The sequence below is a fragment of the Pteronotus mesoamericanus genome, unplaced genomic scaffold (assembly GCF_021234165.1).
Source record: "Pteronotus mesoamericanus isolate MK-2021 breed Mesoamerican mustached bat unplaced genomic scaffold, CSHL_Meso_final scaffold_54, whole genome shotgun sequence".
Lineage (NCBI taxonomy): Eukaryota > Metazoa > Chordata > Mammalia > Chiroptera > Mormoopidae > Pteronotus > Pteronotus mesoamericanus.
In genome coordinates, this window is record NW_026555321.1 from 27,345,981 (window position 1) to 27,365,323 (window position 19,343).

The following is a 19,343-nucleotide window of genomic DNA, read 5'->3' on the forward strand; positions in this document are numbered from 1 at the left end:
GTAACAAAGTGACTATAGACACGGGCTTAACGACAGACTTCTGGCTGGAATCCCATCTCCAGTATTACCCTAGCTAGGCAAGTCACTTAACCTGTCAGAGCCTCACTGAGGTGTAAAGTGAAGACTCTAGGGTAGGACTGTGTTTTGAAAACTAAAACTTTATTCCTAAGTTTGAGCCAAACTCATCTGGCAGCCAGATTCAACCTGAACAGGTTGGAGGCTATTTATAGTCATTCCTTATTTCACTCAGTGTGAATATTCATAGGTTTCACATAGAAATATTAATGTGTTTGATTGCAGGCTCTGCCTCGGACCACAGGGATGTTATGCAATGTATGTGGCATATGCAACCGAATCACTAAGCTCTGGAACTCTGAATTCCAAAACGGTCTGGCCCTGGGGTTTTGGATAAGGGACCATGGCTCTGTAGCACCTCTCTTATAAGGCGGTAGTGAGGATGAAGGGAGACGATGTGTCAAAAATTCTGAGCACAGGGCCCAGCATGTAGTGAGTGGTTATTCGAGGTCCCTAGATTAGACCGACGAGGCAGGAAAGAGGTGTGGGCTTCTGAGAATTGCCAAAAGAACTGAATCCAAGGCATGAACAAGTGGAGCGCTCCAGGTTGCCCATGATTGAAATCAGCGGCTCTGTATTCTGACTATTCTATCCTCGTAAGAAGGGGTTCTCTGAGGCCTCATCCATTCTCGAGCTTGTTTTTGGAATGATTCTTTCACTACAAGTAGGATATTTGTGAAGGTCCTTGGAAAAGACGACATGCTTTGTAAATATAAGTTGTTGTTCTCACACATTAAGTTGAAAAGCCAGATAGTGTAAGATCTTCCTAATCTGGATGCTCAGAATCCACACAGAGACCTCAGGGAGACAAAGTGGATTTTCACAAAGTTCTGTCTGTTTTGTGCACATAGTTACAGATATTATAGTAGAGTGGGCTATGCGTGGAAGTACAGTGAGCAGGTGCCTGGATCCAGTGGACTTGTGTCTCTGCGGTCAGATCTGTGCTGCTGGCAGCTTTTGAGGATGGGCTGACCCCAGGCCAGGTGGCAGGTGCCAACTTGCCATAAAGGTGGTAGATGAGTTTCACTCCTCAATAGAAGTGACAGTGTTAGCCTGAGGCTGTGTCTAGGCCTAGAAATATTTTGTTTGTCCAAACTAAATTAAAATAACCCAAACATCACATAAAAATCTTGATTTCTGGTTTGGTTTGGTTTTTTGAAAGAGCAGGACATCTATAGCACTGGGCCCACACTCCCACCTAGAGCTGAGGCTGGAGCAGACCGGTGGCCCCCTTCTGTGTGTGCGGTGGTGTCCACAGGCCCCGCCCTCTCGCCTTGCCCTCTGCTTACACCTGCTCCTTGCCAGTCGCTTCCGTTACCTGCCCGGTCGCCGGGCATTGGAGTCTGCAGCCTTTGGTCTAAAATCCAAACATACTTATGATTACTAGAAGTAAGTTTCAGTCTTGCACTGATCATTAACTTTTTTAAAATTTCCTAAAATAAGGAGTCATTTGCCTTGAAACTAGAAGTGTAAATAGAGCAGTAGTTTCCAAATTTGCCAGCTATTATTCTGCTTCGTGGCTCTTCCCACGCTGAAAATAAGTATCTGCAGCCTCATCGTTTACCACTTCTCAGCAGGCCCACGGTTCCTCTTCCAGAGCTACCCCGGAAGCACAGGGCTCCCCTTGAGCCTAACTGGGTCTTTTTGACTAAAGCTACTATGGTAAGAAAGCCAGGCAGGCTCCATCCAAGAATTCGGTTTACTCATCAGTCTTGCTTAACTTAAGAAAAACAAGCTTCCACCATCCTCCTCTGGGCCTGTTTCTGAGCTCACACTTGGAAAGGTCAAATAAACACAATAAATCCATTAGAAAGCCTTCATATTAAACCCCGGGGGCATTTGCTGTTTAGCAAGAAGCTAAAGTGGTGACGTTTCCCAAGTGGAAGGAAGTGTGCTTGACCTTGGCTCTTCGCTAGAAAACAGGAGTCAGCCGTGCCAGTCGGCCCTGATGGGTGCGAAGAGCACAGCCCGGGGCTGCTTCAGCCCCCCGGCCTGACAGCAGTGGTTCTGCTGGGTGGGCCTGGCGAGGAGAAGGCCCCTCACACACTGGCTGCGTTGGCTTCCTTCTCCTCCAAATTCTTCAGGCCAAGTTCCCAACAGGACCAGGTGGAGTGGACAACCCAATAGCAACTGTCCCCCACGAGGCAGGGTCCTTCCTCTGGGCCACCTCACAGCTTACCTGCGAGCCCATGTCAGGGCTTTGTGGAGTCGGGGGCTCACCTCCGGTCCATTTGGAGGCCTGCAGTGCACCAAGATGATGCAGTGCACCAGCACATGGAGCAGGGCTGAGCGGCAAGGACGGGGGGACACTGAGACTGAGTGGCACAATCAGTAGGGGTGGGAAAGGTTTCCTTTGCAGTGACTGTCACCTTACCTCTCCAGGAAAGTTTAGCAACGGAGAGTGCATCCTAAACCATACTGCCCGAGTCCCAATTTCATTTTTACCTCTTCACTTGGCTGTCATTGAATTACTTAACTTCTCTGTGCCCCAGTTTCCTCAGTCTGTAAATGGGCATTTGTATTAGCAGCTACCTCATTGGATCGTAGTGAGAAGTACAGTAAGACACATGCGGTGCTTGGGACATCTCATGACATAGGATGTGCTGCATAAATCCTTGCTGTGACTGTTCATGTCATAACTTGTTGTTATTGCCAAAAATCCAGCCAAAGAGCCCAGTGAGAATACCAAGGTGGACTTTGAAAATATACCAACACTTATGGGTTTCCTCATGCTTCTGCTTCTGATGAAAAGATTGGAAGGAACATTCTGAAAAGTAGCAGAGGCTGATGGACAGGGCTGGAGCTGGGACCCCACAGAACTGGGTTCGGACCCCAGCTGCCTGACGCACCAACTGCCCTGTCCTGCTAGACCTCTGGTTGAAGTGACCTGTAGTTACCGACAGAGGCTCCCTGCACGGGGTGTCCTGTCCTCAGCTCCACACCAGCTGCCTCTGCTTTCACTTTGCTCCAAAGGGCTAAGTGCTCTGAACTGAAACAATAGTAGTTGTCCTGCATTGATCGCCCACCTGTGCCCAGACCCCAGCTTGTTGCCTGGCCTGCTGCCCCTCACCTCGTCCTCGCTCACTCCCCGTGAGGCAGGCATTGTCCCGCTCACGCAGCTGCCGGGTAAGACCAGAACTTGACTCCGGGGCTCCTCCCCTCAGTCCCGGCTGCTTCTCCTGCCCTGATGCCTTCCCCCGAGTGGCGCTATGCTGTCAGGCAAGAGTGACTCCATTACTATTTATTAACGAGAATTTAACTCTAATTTCTCTTCCGGCCAAGCTCTTGTTTGAGCCAGATTGAGACCAACTCATAACTTCTCTCATTCTCTTTTGCTCTGTTTCTCTCTCTTTTTTTAACTGAACTTCTGATACACAGAATTGGACTAAACATAACCCTCAATAGTAATACATTCTTGACATCGGTCCCATGTGTAGCCCCTTTCATTCTAATTTGCTTATTTATGTATTTCTTTTTCATAATTTAATGCCACCACAACTCCACTACCCAACCCAAGGACCAGACAGAGACAACCAGGTACCTCCAGGCCGCTCCTTGGTTCATCCCTGCCAACCCCCACACTCTGCCTCAAGACAACCATGCCGCTGAATTTTATGTTTACTTCTCCTTTGCTTTTTCCTTATAGATATTCCACATATCGATGTGTGTCTAAACAATGCCTTGTTTAGTTCTAGTTGTTCTAGAATTTTCTGGCTTGCCTATTCCTGTGCCAATACCACACTGTGCTTATTGCTGTGGCTTTAAGTAAGTCTTGATATCTGGTAGGCAAGTCCTGTGGCCCCTCACTCTTTATTCTTCATTAGAAGGGGACGCACTGCAAGGAATGGGGGTCCCATCCCTGAGGGCCTGACCCTGCCCTGGGTGGGATGAGTAGCCACCGTCTTTGAAGGACTGTTCTGCTCCCCAGTCCTGCCTCCCCACGCCCGCCGTGCTTCCTTCAGTACCTGTACAGGCAGCCAGGTTGTCCCCATGGCTGCAGTGGCAGAGACAACTCTAGGGACTTCAGGAAGATCCACGGTGCAGGGTGCATGCCAGCTAGAGCTCCCCCCGCCCAGGTTCTCCCCGTGTGACCGGGGACCCTCGTCCAGGCCAGGGCATCCAGCCCCTGTGCAGCTCACTAGGCTGGGCTCCAAACTGAGAACAGTCAGATTTTCTGGGAAATTTTTCAGCTGAGTCAGGAGCATCCTTCCACCAGACCGAGGAACTGGCGCAGTGTGTTTCTAATTCTGTCTGGCTGCCGGGACCTCGCTGGAGGGTTCTTTAGCCACCGTTGCCTCTGTGGAGATGAAGGCTCACCGAGGCCGCCTCCCCTCCCCTGCTCGTTGCCACTGACCGAGAGCCCGTGATGTCCAAAGCGGAGCCATAAGGGCTGGCCAGCAGGGACAAAAGCCAGTCCTGCCTGTGGGAGCCTGAAGTCTGCAGGGCCAAAGACACCACCACGAACTGGAAAGGATGGCACAGTACTCCAGGGCGGTCAGGGGTTTGTCACGGGCTGGGGACAGGGACACCCCATTTCCTAAATGAAAATTAGACGATGATGTTTGACAACGTGATGGGATATTTCCAGTTGGGGTTGTTCCACAGGCTCCTCCATCACCGTAATGCTAGAACCACGGAAAGGCCTTGGAAGGCAAGGGCGGGAGGAGGCTCCCCTGGCAGAGGGGGTGAGCTGTGCTGGATGCAGGGGTACAGGGGAGGGGTGAAGGCAGGGGGACCCTTATGAGGCTGCTTTTCCTGGTGGAGCCAGAAGGTGATCAGACAGCTAATTATGAAGATAGAAAGTCCAGGCAGATGTTTAGGAGGTGGACGTGAAGGGACTGAAGGATGGGACAGGTTAGGAGGGCAGAGGAAGGGCATGAAGAGTGTGTCTGAAGGTCTGGCTTAGAACCTGGGACATGATCCCCAGGACAGGGATCCCATTGGAGAAGCACAGGGCTGAGGAGGAACTGGAGGTACCTGGGGTCACTGCAGGCTGTCGGGGTGTGTGAGCAACCCCACAGAGCAGGTCTGTAGATCACGTATTGGAATCACTGGGGATCTCATATCTGGTTCTGATGCAGTCGATCCGGGTGAGGCCCAAAACCCTGCATTTCCAGCTGGCTCCCAGGCCAAGCCAAAGCTGTTGGTGCACAGACCACACTTTGCTGGCTAGCTCACTAGGGTCTAAGACCCTAGGGAGCCAGAGTATAGGTTGGTGTGACAATATCCCTAATTTGGGTAATAGTAAGTGCACGCTGAATTGAGGCATATACGATGAGGTGTGCCCAGAAAGTATACAGCCACGTACTATGAAAGATAAAAGACATTTTATTGAAGAAGATACAAGAAACATTGTACATAGGAAAATGACACCTCAATCCCCTTCAAAGTAGGCACCTTGGGACCTCACACAGTTCCAATCGCCATCAGCTGCTTTGTCATATTTTCCTGAATCTCACTGACTGAAATCTCATCCCTTTCAAATGTGATTTTAGTTTTGGGAAAAGCCAGAGGTCTCAGGGTGCCAAATCTGGGCTGTAGGGGGGCTGAGTCACATGGGCGACTTGATGTTTCGCCAAAAAACTGCACAAGTTGTAATGCATGAGCTGTTGCATTGTGATGATGAAGCTGCCAATCACCAGTTGTCCATAGCCGCGGCCTTGTGAATCATCTGAACAGTTTCTGTGGAGGAATGTTTAAGCTTAACACAAAATTTCATGCAGTTTCGTTGCTGTACTCACTCAGTCATTTTGAATGCAACAGCCACACCGTACACATGCTCACTCAATGGCATCTACCTCTCCCACTGACTAGTACAGTGAAGTCATCATTGTTTATGCATGTGCATTCCAGCCCACTCTCCATGGCTGCCAGGTTACATCGATGTTATACAAACCGTTCCCATTATATTAACAATGGCTGGGCTTTTCTGAACAGACCTCGTAGAGCCATTTTAGTTTCCCCTCCAGAATGAAAGTGTCTCTGAATAAAAGTGTTCAGGAACACCCATATTGATCATTCTGGTCAGAATTCAGGGATATACAAATGGAAAAGGAAATGTGCTTCTTCAGACAGAAATGTTTTCATTGAAGAGTGACACTCAAGACGTCAGGGATAAACAGAGTGTCTTGTGGTGTGAACTCAGCCCGGACACTCCTGGGTACCCACGGCATTTGGCTAAGACACTGAGGACACAGCCTCAGTTCCCAGGCAGATGAGGGCACTGACTTTTCTTTTAAGCAGACTAGATTTTCCCCAACAATTGATGATTGTTTCCTCAGAGTGTCATCAGAGAAAACTATGTTACACAAGAGAGATTTCTCTGAACACATCTTAGAGATATGCCTTCGGAGCCAATAACATCCTTCTCACCCTGCAGAACTAAGTCCTCTTCATCCTCTAAAACTCCTGTTAGCTGTACCTCGTCCAGGACACTGCTCTGGGCACCCCCTTCCAGCTCCTCCTAAGTGCAGACCCCTCAGAGCTCCACCGTTTAGGTGGGTCTCCCCGTCCTCTGCAGCCCCAGGATGCTCTGTGTGCCCCGCGCCCTGCTCAGGTCCTGCAAACCAAGTTTGTAGCAGAAGTTTGAAGAATACACTCATGTGTGATGAGCACCAGGGGAATAAACTTTGATCCTCAAAGTCCACAAAATGATAGTGGAATTCTGGTATCCCTCCAAACCCTCCTTGAGAAAGCTTTAATTAAAACACGGGTGTTCGTCATGCTTTGATTTCCTTACCTGCAGAATGGGCCGATGAAAGAGATCTCAAGCTTGCCATTGAAAGAGGCCGGCCTTGGCCTTGGTGGAAGCTGAGCTCGGTTTCCTGTTCAGTACAGTTCTCCACGTCCCAGCGTGAGCTCTCTGGGGCTCAGCAAGTGATGGGATCTTCCTCCTATCTCTCCACTCCTCCCCCAGCCCAAACACACAGAGGTTTCACCAGACTGCATCTGCTCGGAGGTCCAGAAGGCCCAACAGGAGCTGAGGCCAAAAATCCCCAGGAAGGCCTGGGTCCCCGCTGCCTGCCTGGGACCATTCATTCTTCCTCACTGCTGGGAGAAGGCAGTAACTAACACCCACCCGGCTTCCGTAGCACCAGAGTGCAGCCGCGAAGTGGGCCAACAGGCAGCTTCTGCCCTGCTGAGATCTTAGCCAGCCGGGCAGAGAGTGCCCATGGGCAGAAGGCCCTCCGATGAGGGATTCGGGTCCCTTGTTCCTAGGATAATGCTAATGTGAGCCAGAGGCCAAAAATTAGCCTCATTCAGTAAAGTTGAGTATTACCTCTGGACAGACAGATTATAGCCAGATTATAGATTACAGTGCTCCTGGGCCAGACTCAGCACCACCTCCTCCAGAAAGCAGCCCCCAAACTTCGGATCCACAGCCCTGGGTCTCCAAGGCTCACCTAACCTTTATCTCTCAGGCATCACTGGCCTTGCCGTTTACTTTTTCATGGGCATTTTAACCCAATCTGTTTGGGTCTAGTCAATGTCCTTCCCCCACCAGGATGTGACTTCTGTCCCACCAAGCGTCAGCTGGTAGAAAGGACCCTGGCCAAGGTCCTTTCTTGGACCCCCTTGCCAAGCCACTTGCCAGATTTACAGACTCTGAGGCCCTGAGGAGGGAGACAGGCCACACTGCCAGCTGGTGGCCGAGGCTGGCCGGAGCCCGGAGCTCCTCTCAGCCACTCCCCACTCCACTGGTGGCGGCAGGCTCAGGAAGAGGAGGCCCTGAAATGGAACTGAACAGGGAGAACGTGAACTGAAGAGGTTGCTGCTCCCACTTCATTGCCCAGCCCCAAACCCTGCGCTCCCAGCCGCTCGCTGGCTCCTCCGTTGTGCTTGTCTGCCTGCCCCCATGTCCTTTGTTTCTGGCAATAGTGAATCGTTCAGCAGGGTGAAGAGGGGAGGTAAAGGAAAGGAATGCTGATGGACTGAGCAAAAAGAGAGGGCTCTGAAGTCCAGAGGTTTCTGTGAGGGGAAATATGGTCACAATGGGGGTGGCTGGTGCAGCGGTCAGAGACTAAGGTACTAAATAGAACGGGCATTTTGGGGGTGATATTGATGTCCGTGGTGTGGTCCAGGGAGTGGGTCCCTGCGTGGAGAAGAGTGTCCCTGAGGGTGAGGCAGTCTAAGCCCAGGGGCCTGAGTGATGAGAGGGTTCTCTCATCCTGTGCAGTATTCTGTCACGGGGGTGGGGGCAGGGCAAGTGTGGGTGGAAAGGGGACTGGAAAGCCAGACCAGAGCCCTGAGAAACCAGCGGCCAGAGATCAGTAGACAACAGCAGCCAGGAGAGGGCGAGGACTGGGCCAAGTGCTCTGAGCCATGGAGGAGCTGGTATTTCTCCAAAGCAGATGGAAGTGGTTGTCTGTGGCAAAAGGGAGCGAGGAGTCCTCCCCCACCTCCCCCAGGAAGCCCACCTAGCATGTGCCACAAGCTTAGGAGCCACAGCCCTGGGAGCGCAAACAGCCCCGAGAGGGTCCAAGGGCAATGGTGTCCTGGGAGAGAATGTGCTGTTCAGTTAAGGAGGGAGGTGGAGGGAGCTCTCGCGGAAGTTGAGGCCAGTTTTCTGTGTGTGGAGCAGCCATTCCAGTGGGCACAACGGGAGATTTGAGTGGTGGGGAGGCTGGGGGCTGGGGTCAGAAGGAGAGGCACAGAGCATCGAGAGGGAGGGGATGGTATTTTAGAGAAACAAAGGCCACTGCAAGGAGGCTTTTCCAACCATTAAGACCTACTGGATCTTCCCATCATTCATTCTACCTCCATTCACTACTGAGTTCCATTTACTCTCCCCTTTTTCTGGATTCCTTTCCCATTTTGCTGGAGTACCTCCTCGAGTAGCTTTCAGACTGGGTGGGTAGAAGCTCTTCTTTCAGAAAGAACTGAACACATCTGAAACTGTAGCTGCTGTTTGATCTGCAACAGCATAACTCCCCTTTTTCTGGGGGCACCATGAAGTCTTTGGGTGAGAATATTTTGCTGGACACACTTTTCTGGGTCAAGGAACTGGCGGGCAGCCAGACCCTCTGGAACTTCAGCGTCTTCCCGTTCCCGGTATCCACTGTGGTCACATCGGCAGAGGGGGAGGGCTCATTCATGCTGCATTCAGCTTCTCCATTGGACCTCAGCGCTGACCAGGGGCCCCCCAAGGCTGCCCGTCCCCTTCAGAGGGCAGCACAACTGCCCCAGGTGTTGGCGTCGCAGTGCTGTCAGGGACTGCTCTGATGCTTGCTCCATGCCCAGTCTGCCCATTTGTGCTGGAGCCTGGGCTTCTCCGGGGCCCCTTTGGTGAGAGCTGTGTTCACCTCGGCATGTAGGGCTACCTCTTCTCTGCCTTTGATATCTCCACCCACCTATCCCACCCACTTTTAGTCTGTCTGGAATTCACCCCCATGTCTAGCCTGCTGACTGCTTTTCTTGCTTTGCAGCACTGCTCTCAGGTCCTTCAAACGCACGTTGCACACACGTGCACATGTCTTCAGTCCTTTCAGGGAGACGCTAGGTGGGAGGTATAGCCCACACCATTCAGCGGCATTTTCCAGCACCCCCATCCTCGCCCGCAGCGTTGCTAGGGAAGACCATGCATTATTTAGGACTGTGTTGCTGTGCAGCTCTCCTGAGCATGTGAAGTGACTCAATCACTCTATCCCAGGGAAACACGAGAGCCCCACCTGGGCCCTGGGGACCATCTGTGCCAGTGACGCTTGTAGGCACAGAGTTCAGCTGAAGATTCTGCTTGTGTCCCAGCTGCCGTCACCACCCTTTTTGCTGGGAAAAGGGTGAAACTTGCTGAGAGAAAACTTCAGATTCAAAATGCTCCCTGGTTGTGAGCCGAGGTCTCTGTTGGCCACGGCAGCGCCAGCAGGTACAGGGAGGCTGTATTTTGGATACATTTGTCCATTTGTGTAATTAACTAAATGGATTGACACCTGCAGGTACAGACCCAGAGGGCAGAGGTAACACTGGATTTGAGTGCGGAGAGAGGAGGCAGGCTCCTTGCGGGCAGTCCAGGGAAGGTGGCTCTGGCTGAAGGAGCTGCATGAGGAGAGCCCAGGGGCAGGCAGGCCGTCCTGTCTTCAGACACCAAAGTCACGGGCTGTGGATAAGGGGTGAGCACTGTGTCTCACACATAGTATGTGTCCTTTGCCCAGGTATGGGCCTTCTTGTTCCTTTTCCTCAGAGCAAACCAACAGTGCCCGGGTCTCCTCAGGTACAGATTTCAGGACTTCACTCAAACCCTCTGCCATCCACTGACCATTGTCTAAAACTGTTGCAGAAGAATTTCACTTCCTGACCTTAAAACGTTGATCTGTTTTTCAAAATACAAATGCAGGGATGGAGGAAGGGTGGTGACTCATGTCTTAGCATCTCCCCGCCATAGGCAGAGGAGACTTCAAGGGGCCCAGGGAAGCAGCCAAAGCTACCAATCCCTGTGCCAAGGTTTCTACCTGTTTCCATCACAGACATGGACCATCACAAACAGAGAGCTAACTCTCCCATTTTACTGATAGCAAAACAGAGTCCTGGGAAGTTCTGTGGCTTGTCCGGGGTCATGCAGGGGGTCAGTGATGGAGAATCATGGAAAATATGGGTCCCTGGAGGACTGTGGAAATGACTGCTTCGTGATATTCTTAGCACAGAATGAGACATCCAGCCCTGGCTCCAATAAACCTTCATAAGAACACAGTATTGTTGACAATGAGGGTGATGTACTGAGGCATTTTTAGAAACACAGTAAGTTAACTATTACTACTTTTAAAGGTGCCCCTTGGGCTGATGGCCTGAAATAAGAGAATACCTTTCAGGAAAGGGGCGCGTGGCGTCACACCACCGCCACGGTGCATGGCGGCGGTGTTGCTCTTCTCACTTCACAGATGAGAAAAATGTGCTCCAGGAAGGAAGGGGAGCCAGCCCTCTGGCCCACGGGGGGTGGGAGCAGGGGCTGCGATTCCAAGCCAGCACCCCCCCACACACACCCTTTGCCCCCACTGGCTAATTTGTTAATATAAATTTGTTTTTTACATATATGCGGAAAGTATACAAATCTCAGGTGAGTGATCTGGATGATTTTCACAGCTGACCGCACTGGGATAGGCCAAACCTATCAAACCCAGGAGCAAGGCAACACCAGCCCCCAGGCGCTCCCGCAGGTCCCTTACAGTCACTGCTCCCAGCACCGCCACTGCCCTAACTTCGTCCCCCTGCGTGTTTGATCTCGATACAGAGGAAGTCACACAAAATGTGCTCTTCTTAAATTCAAAATTATGTTGGAATGACTCATCCATGTTTTTGCATACAATTGTGATTCCCTCATTTTCATGGCAGGTCAGTATTTGACGTCGTGAAGATTCACAATTTACTAGACATCCCTCTGTGGGTAGACAGTAAAGTCGTCATTTGCAGTTGGGTGCCTCCATGAGCCTTCGTGTACATGCATTTTGATGAACATCTGAATACCCAGGAGTAAAACTGCCAGTCGTAGGTTCAGCTTTAGGAGATGCCTCCAGTTTTCCCAAGTGGGGGTGCCAACTTCCCACCCCTCCCCCGACCTGCAGCGTTATGAGAGTTCCAGTTGTTCTACATCCTCACCGACACTTGCCATTGTCTTGTATTCATTTTAGCCATATTGGTTGGCATCTCACAGAGTCACGTTATAGTGTTAATTTGTACATCCCTGATGATTCAGGAAGTTGAGCACATTTTCATATATTTATTGGCTGTTTGTATATTCACTTTTGCAAACAGTGATTCCTTTTTAATTTTATCTTTAATCAGAAAACGTTTCTGAGAATGGTTCCCATGCTGGAAAATTGTTTCTTTTCCCACCTTGGTGATCATTTCTAAACCTTGACATTTGACAGTTCTAAGAAGTTCCAAAGCCAAGGGAGGTGAGAATGAAGAGTTGGAGGGAAGGCTCCAGCCAACACTGGGCAGCCCAGAGCTCTGGCAGTTCCACAGCTGCACCAAAGGCTTTCTCTGTGCGCTGTGGGATCGCCCTGCCGTCATCAGAAATTAGGAGAGGTGACGGATATTTCCCATTGAGATCTAAAGACATGCTCTGAACTTCAGCCCTTCTTTTCTCTCTTCGTTTGCAGTTTGGGCTCTGGATTTATTTCAATGACTGCATAGGAATGAAGATAAAAGACACCCTTTCCTTGTGTTCTGCTCCTAGTTAGGCAGGGAACACACAGGGAGCTGGGTTTCTGACAAGCTCTGCGTTTGGGGTATTGAGGACCTAGTAGTACGTAGAGCAGCAGAGTGGTTAAGAAATCTCTTAAGCTTTGGCAATGGCTGTCAAACTCTAACAGCTCAAAATTTTCCTGGTATCAAATGCAAGCCCATCTCCCATCAGAGGAGGAACTGCTGGTCTCCCAGCCACAGCCTGTCTTTTTAACAGTCCTCCCAAGCCCTTCTTCACCAGAGGTGACCAAACAAATGCCTGTGGAGGAGATAGCTAGAAGTGGTGTCTATTGAACATCTACACTATGCCAGGCACTGTACTAAGCACTTTATACTTTCTAACTCATGCCTTGTTCTCAGGGAGTTTACAGGAGGAGAAAGTGGGGAGCTAGGACAGAAATGCTGCCCAGGAAGAGCAATTTATTTCAGTAGCTTCCAACAGCTGTCATGCCCCAAAGCAACAAGTCAATTCATTCGCTTCATAGATGATCACTAGGTCATCCCCGGGTAATAGGCTCCGGCTGGAGGCTGTGGGTCTTAATGTTGATGAGTCAGGGTTATGTCCTCTACAAGGAAGTTCACAGTCTCCTTGTAACTAATTCTTTGTTAAATGAATGAAACTGAAAATCCTTGCTGTGTTTTTCTGAATGGAGAAAGAGGGCACTTCCAGTCAGGGTGGTGCTCCGTGCAGTGCGCCCAGGTGTCCGCCAACAGGCCGTGAGCAGAGACCAACATTTCCTGAGCTCCCGCTACATACCGTGACCCGGGCAAGGCACTGAGCACCTGTCATTTCCTTTAATCCTCTCTGCAAACCTGTGAATTGTTGCTCCACTTTACAGATGGAGAAATGAAGGCTCCGAGTAACATTCACAAAGGCATGAACTTAAAAGTGGCAGAGCTGCAGCTGAAAATCAGGGGCTGCAAAGTTTCGGAGATTCTAACCATCTGAGGCAGCGGGAGTGGGATCTGACACAGCCCTAAAGAGCATGAGGACGGGATCGTGGCTGACGGGATGAGTGGGCTTCTTGGTTTGGGGGCAGCCCGCTGCGGTGGGTGCAGACCTCATGGCAGAAGAGGGGGCAGTGGTAAGCTAGAAAGTGGGTAGAGCCAGAGACTAAGGACCTGTGTGTGGACTGTGCGCCTGGAAGGCAGGTGACCCTCTCCTTCACGTCTCACCTTAAAGCAACCTTCTGTGATCGCATGGTGTTTAAGGCAGGCGGCGTGCAGCTCCGGGTGCAGGCTTCGGGGCCGTGGGATTCTGAACAAGCTTCTCAGTTCTCTGAGCTTCAATGTCCTTTTCCCTCAAGTAGTCGCGGTCACATATAAATGAGGTAAGCCTTGCAGAACAAAGGGGACAGAACAGATGCTTAATAAATGTGGTTAAGACATGAGAAAGCTGCCGGGGTTCAACTCCTGGCTTTGGTACTTACCAGCTGTGTGTCCTTGGGCAAGTGATACATACCTGGGTCTCAGGTTCCTCCTCCTTAAAATGGATATAATAATAGTTCTTAACCCAAAAGGCTGTTGTGATAGGAATTTGATACATACATTCATATGAGTTGGTATAAATAAAGAACTTAAATAAACCTTCAATAAACAGTGGCTACATTATATTTTATCCTTCATACTGCCTGGTAGGTAAGTAATGTTTGCTCCTTAAATAAGGACTATTGGTTTCCTTTCTCCCCAACGTCCAGTGGTACCGTGGCAAGCACTGGTGCTGCAGGAACTAAAAGGAGGTCACGGAAGCTTGCAGTGGGGAGGTCAGCTTCCAGCAAGATGTCAAAGGTGGGAGGATTTGGGTTGGGGGGGGGGGGAAGGGGTTTGCAGAGGCATGATCATCGGAAGGGAGTGCAGAGGTTGGATCAGAGTCACAGGGAGCAGGGGAGCTGGGTGCAGGAGCGTTGCTAGGGGAGAGATGGTGCCTTGAGGAGGTGTCAAATGACCATGTGACTGCATGACCTGGGGTGACTGATCTGCCTTCTGGGCCTGAAAAGAGGGCATGCCCAGGACTCCCTGGCCAACTGTGACCGGTCTGCATGAGGATCAAAAGAGGATACAGAGGGGCAAGTGTTTAAAACCACCAACACTCCATGCAGATACAACACCGCGTGGTCTCGTCTCAAGTGAAGGAGAGCCTAGGAAGCCCCAGCCAAGTCCTGCTTCCATTTTAATGTCTCTTATTTACCTTCACAGCTCTAGTAATCAAATTCCTATGAAACACATTCTCGACCACCTTCCCATCCCTTGTGATGTTATTCCTATTACAGCTCTGTGTTAGTACTGACCACTTACACTTTTATTGTATCTTAGCACATTATAGACAGCTTTTAAAATATCACTTGTTCTGTTACCAAGGAAAGTGTTGAGATGCAGCGGTAGGCCTCCAGTATGTTCCCGCAGGCTTGAGGAAGCCAGGCCTGCGTGAGCCGTATGAGGCCACACGTGACCACCGTCAACTCGCTCCTGATCCAGCTGACCAGCGCCGCTCCTCTCCCTCTAGACCCTCAGTCTGTCCTGTTTATTGCCTCTGTGCCTAAGCCTATTCTCTCTCCCTAGAACACCTTTCCCAACTTACATCACATAAAACTGCTCTTCACCCTTCAAAACCCCATTCATGCATCCTCTCTTTAAAGTTTTCAAATGGCCCTTCCATACAGAAACTGCTGGGTGTCTGTCCCTGTGCATATTTATTGCACACATAGGTTCACAGATTACCCTCTAGTCCAATTACTCACCTGTTTAAACTCCCAGAACCACTTGTCTTTCTTCACCTTCAGGCATGACTCTGGCCTTGGCTTAGTTATCTCTGTATCCCTGCGTCCAATCAGAGGGCCTGGAAGAGAATAAGAGCTTAATAAGTATGTCTGCAGTGAACTTTGTTAGGCTCAGTCCTGTGTCAGAGGTTCCATCAATTATAATTTATGAATGTTTCCATAACTGAGTATTAGGAGAAAGTGCATCCCTCTGCTGACCGTCAAAGGAGGCTAAAGAGGGTTCAAAGACATTTAAAACAGCCTCCCCAACCTAACCTGTTTCTAAGAGGAAGCCCCCTTTCCATGCTCCTAGGTCAGCCACTTTCATTTGTATCAAGACCTGTAGTGAGAAAGCAGTATTTTTACATCAAGACTCACTAGACACCAACACCAGAGACAAAAATTTCATGGGATAACGTTTACCCATGCTATGGGCATTGGTTTCCATTTTCTCCTTTCTGCCTCCCTCTCTCTCTCTCTCTCTCTCTCTCTCTCATTTCGTTGTTGGTCACCCACTGCATTGATTTCACCATTGTTTAGTCTAATCAGTTGCATCCCATAGTTTGGGGAAGAAAAAAAAAGAAACCCTACTCGAAGCCTTCAGCTAATGTAACCCAAGAGGGCTTCCCAGAGGAGGAGCCCTGGGCTCTGAAGATCAGTTCAGAAGAGCGGGTGGGCCGGCCGTGTACACTGTGGGTGGGTAGGTGGGTGGGGAGAAGGTATGAGGAAGGCACTGGCAGTCTCTAACCTGCTTCCCTTTCTTTGCAGCCGAGCCCCTGCCGCTGATGGACCTGTGCCGGAGATCCATCCGTTTGGCCCTGGGCCGCCAGCGCCTCCGGGACATCGGCTCCCTGCCTCTGCCTCAGTCTCTCAAAAACTATCTGCAGTACCAGTGACCCGGGTTGGGAGGCGCCGATGGGCAGCAGTGGGCACTGCCCGCTGGCCTGGACTTTCATTTCAAGAGAACTTTCAGGAAGGGGTCTTCCTCCTCACCCTGGTTCCCCAGAACTTTCATTTCTTTGAAAAGCCAGGATGTGTTCCCAACTTCAAAAATGAATGTCTGTTGCCAACAGTATTTGCTGCCTTAGAAGCAGCTCTCCCAAGTCCCCACACCTCCTTGGAAGCCACGAAGAACCCCAGGGCCTCTGCCTGCCAACCAAGACTCAGCAGCCACCGGTATTGATCAGAGATCCTGTTTCCATATTCAAGAGAATGAATAAAACATTGGGGCAGGAGACTTTCTGTTGTGTGCCTGCTGCAAACAGGGCCAGGGGAACATGGGCCAGCTGGGAGAGAAAATTGCTTCTGAATAATGAATGATGAAAACAGCTTGCGGCGTCCCCTCTGGTGCCCCGCCCCTTGTGAGGGTAGCCGGATTTTCTGATACTTTAGGACTGTGCCCCTTTGAACCGGCGAGTGGGCAGAGCAGTGTTTAGGCGCCGTCCAGCTTACCTCTTTGAAAGCCGTTTACTTACCCTTGTCACATGTCCCCCTTCCCCACCCTGACCCACTGTTTGCCCCAGGCACCTCTATTCAGGGAAGCTGAGTCTCACTAATCCACCCCAGGGACAGAGTGTTTCTTTTATGATTATTTTAGGTAGCAGTTGCATTTTAAAAGAGGAGTGTGGTGCGTGAGGGCAGTACTTAGTCCAAAGGTGCTAATGGGGGAATTGGGGGCCTTGTGACACCCTAGTGGCTGATGCCTGAGGAGCCCTCCTGGGTGCTGAGGGTCTCTAGGCAGCCATCCATATAGGGTGCAGCCTGCTTGCCACAAAGCTTTATCTGAGCGAATTATTTTTTCACTTTAGGAGACTTGTACTAGTTTCTGTTTGAAATGTGTGTGTGATGTTCTGTTTATTTATCAGCTTGGGGCCCGAGGGGGGCAGCCTGGTAACTGGAAGGGTGGATGTGGGGGGCACCTTCTCCGCCCGCTCCAAGCCTGGTCCTTTCCCGGGAACGATGCTGCCGTTGCTGCCACCGCCTCCGCTGGGCATCTCTCGTGTGTTTCCAACGCTCTCTGCCCAGACTCATTTTTAACTGGAAATCGTCACAGCAGTGGAACCCCAGAGCCCCAGACGGCACTGCCTCCCCCCACTTTAATGTGAACTTGACTGATGAATGAGGAGCGTTTCTAATAAAGTTTGTCGTTCAGTTCTTCAGCTGCTTATTAAATGCTCTTTGGGGAGGGGCCAGGAAAGCTTTTTCCATCAACCTGGCTGGTCTGTCCCCAGACTCTCAGAAGACAGGAATGTGACTCTTCAAACGTTTCTCATCTCTTCTCTTTTCATGTCCCCCGTTGTGCCCAAATTCTAGCCATTGTACAAAGACCTGCCATGAAAGAGCAAATGTGCCTGGGTCCTGGACCCGTGCTGACCTGGCTGTGACAGTGGAAAAACAGGTCAAACTCCTGATGCCAGGGTTCTGATGTCCACAAGGCCACTCTCCTGGGACCACGGGGTCAAGCAGGGTAAACCCTATAGGACAACCATTTCAAAGGAGACCAAATGGTGGGGCTGGACATGACGTTGGAAGTGCAGGTCATCGCCAAGGAACAGTGCAAATTGCTGAAGGCTTCGTGTGTGGCTTAGCCAGGCTCAGGGCTGGAAGCAGGTTAGCAGCCAGTCAGGCTGGGGGCTGGGTCAGGACTGGCACAACATTCACTCGGCCATACAGGCCACCAACACGTACTGTGCCGATGTCTGAGGACCCAGCACTCATGCAGATATAGCCCACTCCCGGGGGTGACACAGGACAGCTCACCAAGGGCCTGAAGGGGAGGCTTCCTGGAGGAAGAGGCACTCCCCACACCTGCCTCTTTAGGGAAGATCACCTTGGTGAGGGCAGACCCGTAGAAGCAGACGTGCTGCGGGCCACCAGGGGCAGTGCTCTTCCACCCTCCTGAGGGCGGGGGGGGGGCGGGGGGGGGCGGGACGCTGGGCTCAGCCTCTGGTCGGTTTCCCTCATTTATGCTGCAGGCATGGCCTCGGGCTGAAAGAGCAAAGCCCTGGGTGTGAGTCCCCGCTTTATCACTTACATGTTGTGACTTTGGGTAAGTTGCTTCCTCCTGTGCACACTGTGGGGACTGATCAGGCGGCCAGTGAATGAGGACCTTCCCCTCCTGCCTCATAGGGTCCCACGTTCAGCACCAGCTCTCTGGGTTGAATGCATCCCTCTCAGCTCGGCTTCCATGCCTCACGAATGCAATTTCTTTCACCCTGGCAATGCCCATCTTGTCCTCGCTTCACCCTTTCCAGGATCAGCTTAGATCAACCCTCCTCCGGGAAGCCCTCCTTAACCACCTACCAACTTCTGCCTGCTCTGAGAGTCAGCTCCTCGCCTCCCAGCCTGAGGGTTCCTGTCCTGGCACCCAGGGCCCTCACCCAAGCACTCTGCCCTGTGGCCTTATCGGCCCCGCGGGCTGTGAGCCTTGGAAGGGGGAGCCTGGGCCTGCTTCTTCCCACACAGCCCCGGACCAGACACATGGGCTCCACAAAGGTCTGCGGGGTAAAAAGATGAGTGAAAGTGCCCCCCTTGTAGCGGGGCTGCCCATAGCACTTGCAAGGAAAGTTCTGGAGTGGGTGGGGGATGTCCTGCTGGAACCAAGAAGCTGGCCACGAGGCCTCTGGGGCTTCATGCCCCTTCACTCCCGGGGCCATTCTTCAGGTCCTGGTTCGGCCTCTGTGTGTGCCCACGCCACCTCGGGACAGGAAGAAGGAGGTCCGACCCTGCTCTGGTGGAGGCCACATTCTACGGGGGAGACAGACACATTAACTAAGAAACAAGGTGATGTGAGAAGGGAGTGATGGGAGGACTAGAGATTGGAAAGCAGAAGGACCCCCTTGTTGAGAGTGATCAGGGAAGGCCTCGGGAGATGCTGAGTTCTGAAAAATACATGAAAGCCTGTGGGGCGGGTGGGGCTCTGGGTGGGGGGGACTTCCTGCTGTCCCACCCTTAAGGCAGGAGCTTTTGAGCCCAGGGAGCCGAGCCGGGAGCCGCTGCCCTGCCCTGCCCCTGCCCCAGGTTCTAGTGCAGCTTGCCTGTTGATATGCAGTATGTCTCCAGGGCTCCTCGTGTATTATTCCCCCCTGTGCACACACACACACACAGAAACTCTCTCACACACACACACACACACACACACGCACATACCGCCGGTCTTTCCCTAGTAGACATCGCGGGAGCCTCACAACCACCCCCAGGGCCCGTGCCCATCACAGCTTAACCCCAACCCCTCCCGTCCTTGGCATGTTTTCTGGGGTTGGGCCCCTCTCCATGACCTGTTCTGAGGAAGGAACTCGCTGGAACAGTCCACTAATCGCTTTTTGTCTGTGAGCA

General features: G+C 51.4%; 1 protein-coding gene across 1 annotated transcript in view; it reads left to right on the forward strand.

Annotated features, from left to right (window-relative positions):
* SPSB4 (splA/ryanodine receptor domain and SOCS box containing 4) overlaps nucleotides 1-16,189 on the forward strand; it is a 57,722-nt gene extending 41,533 nt beyond the window's left edge. The window contains exon 2 of the mRNA XM_054595858.1: nucleotides 15,777-16,189. Within this exon, the coding sequence (XP_054451833.1) occupies nucleotides 15,777-15,904 (128 nt within the window). The 3' untranslated portion in view covers nucleotides 15,905-16,189. The remainder of the gene's footprint in view (nucleotides 1-15,776) is intronic.
* The last annotated feature ends 3,154 nt before the right edge of the window (nucleotides 16,190-19,343 follow it).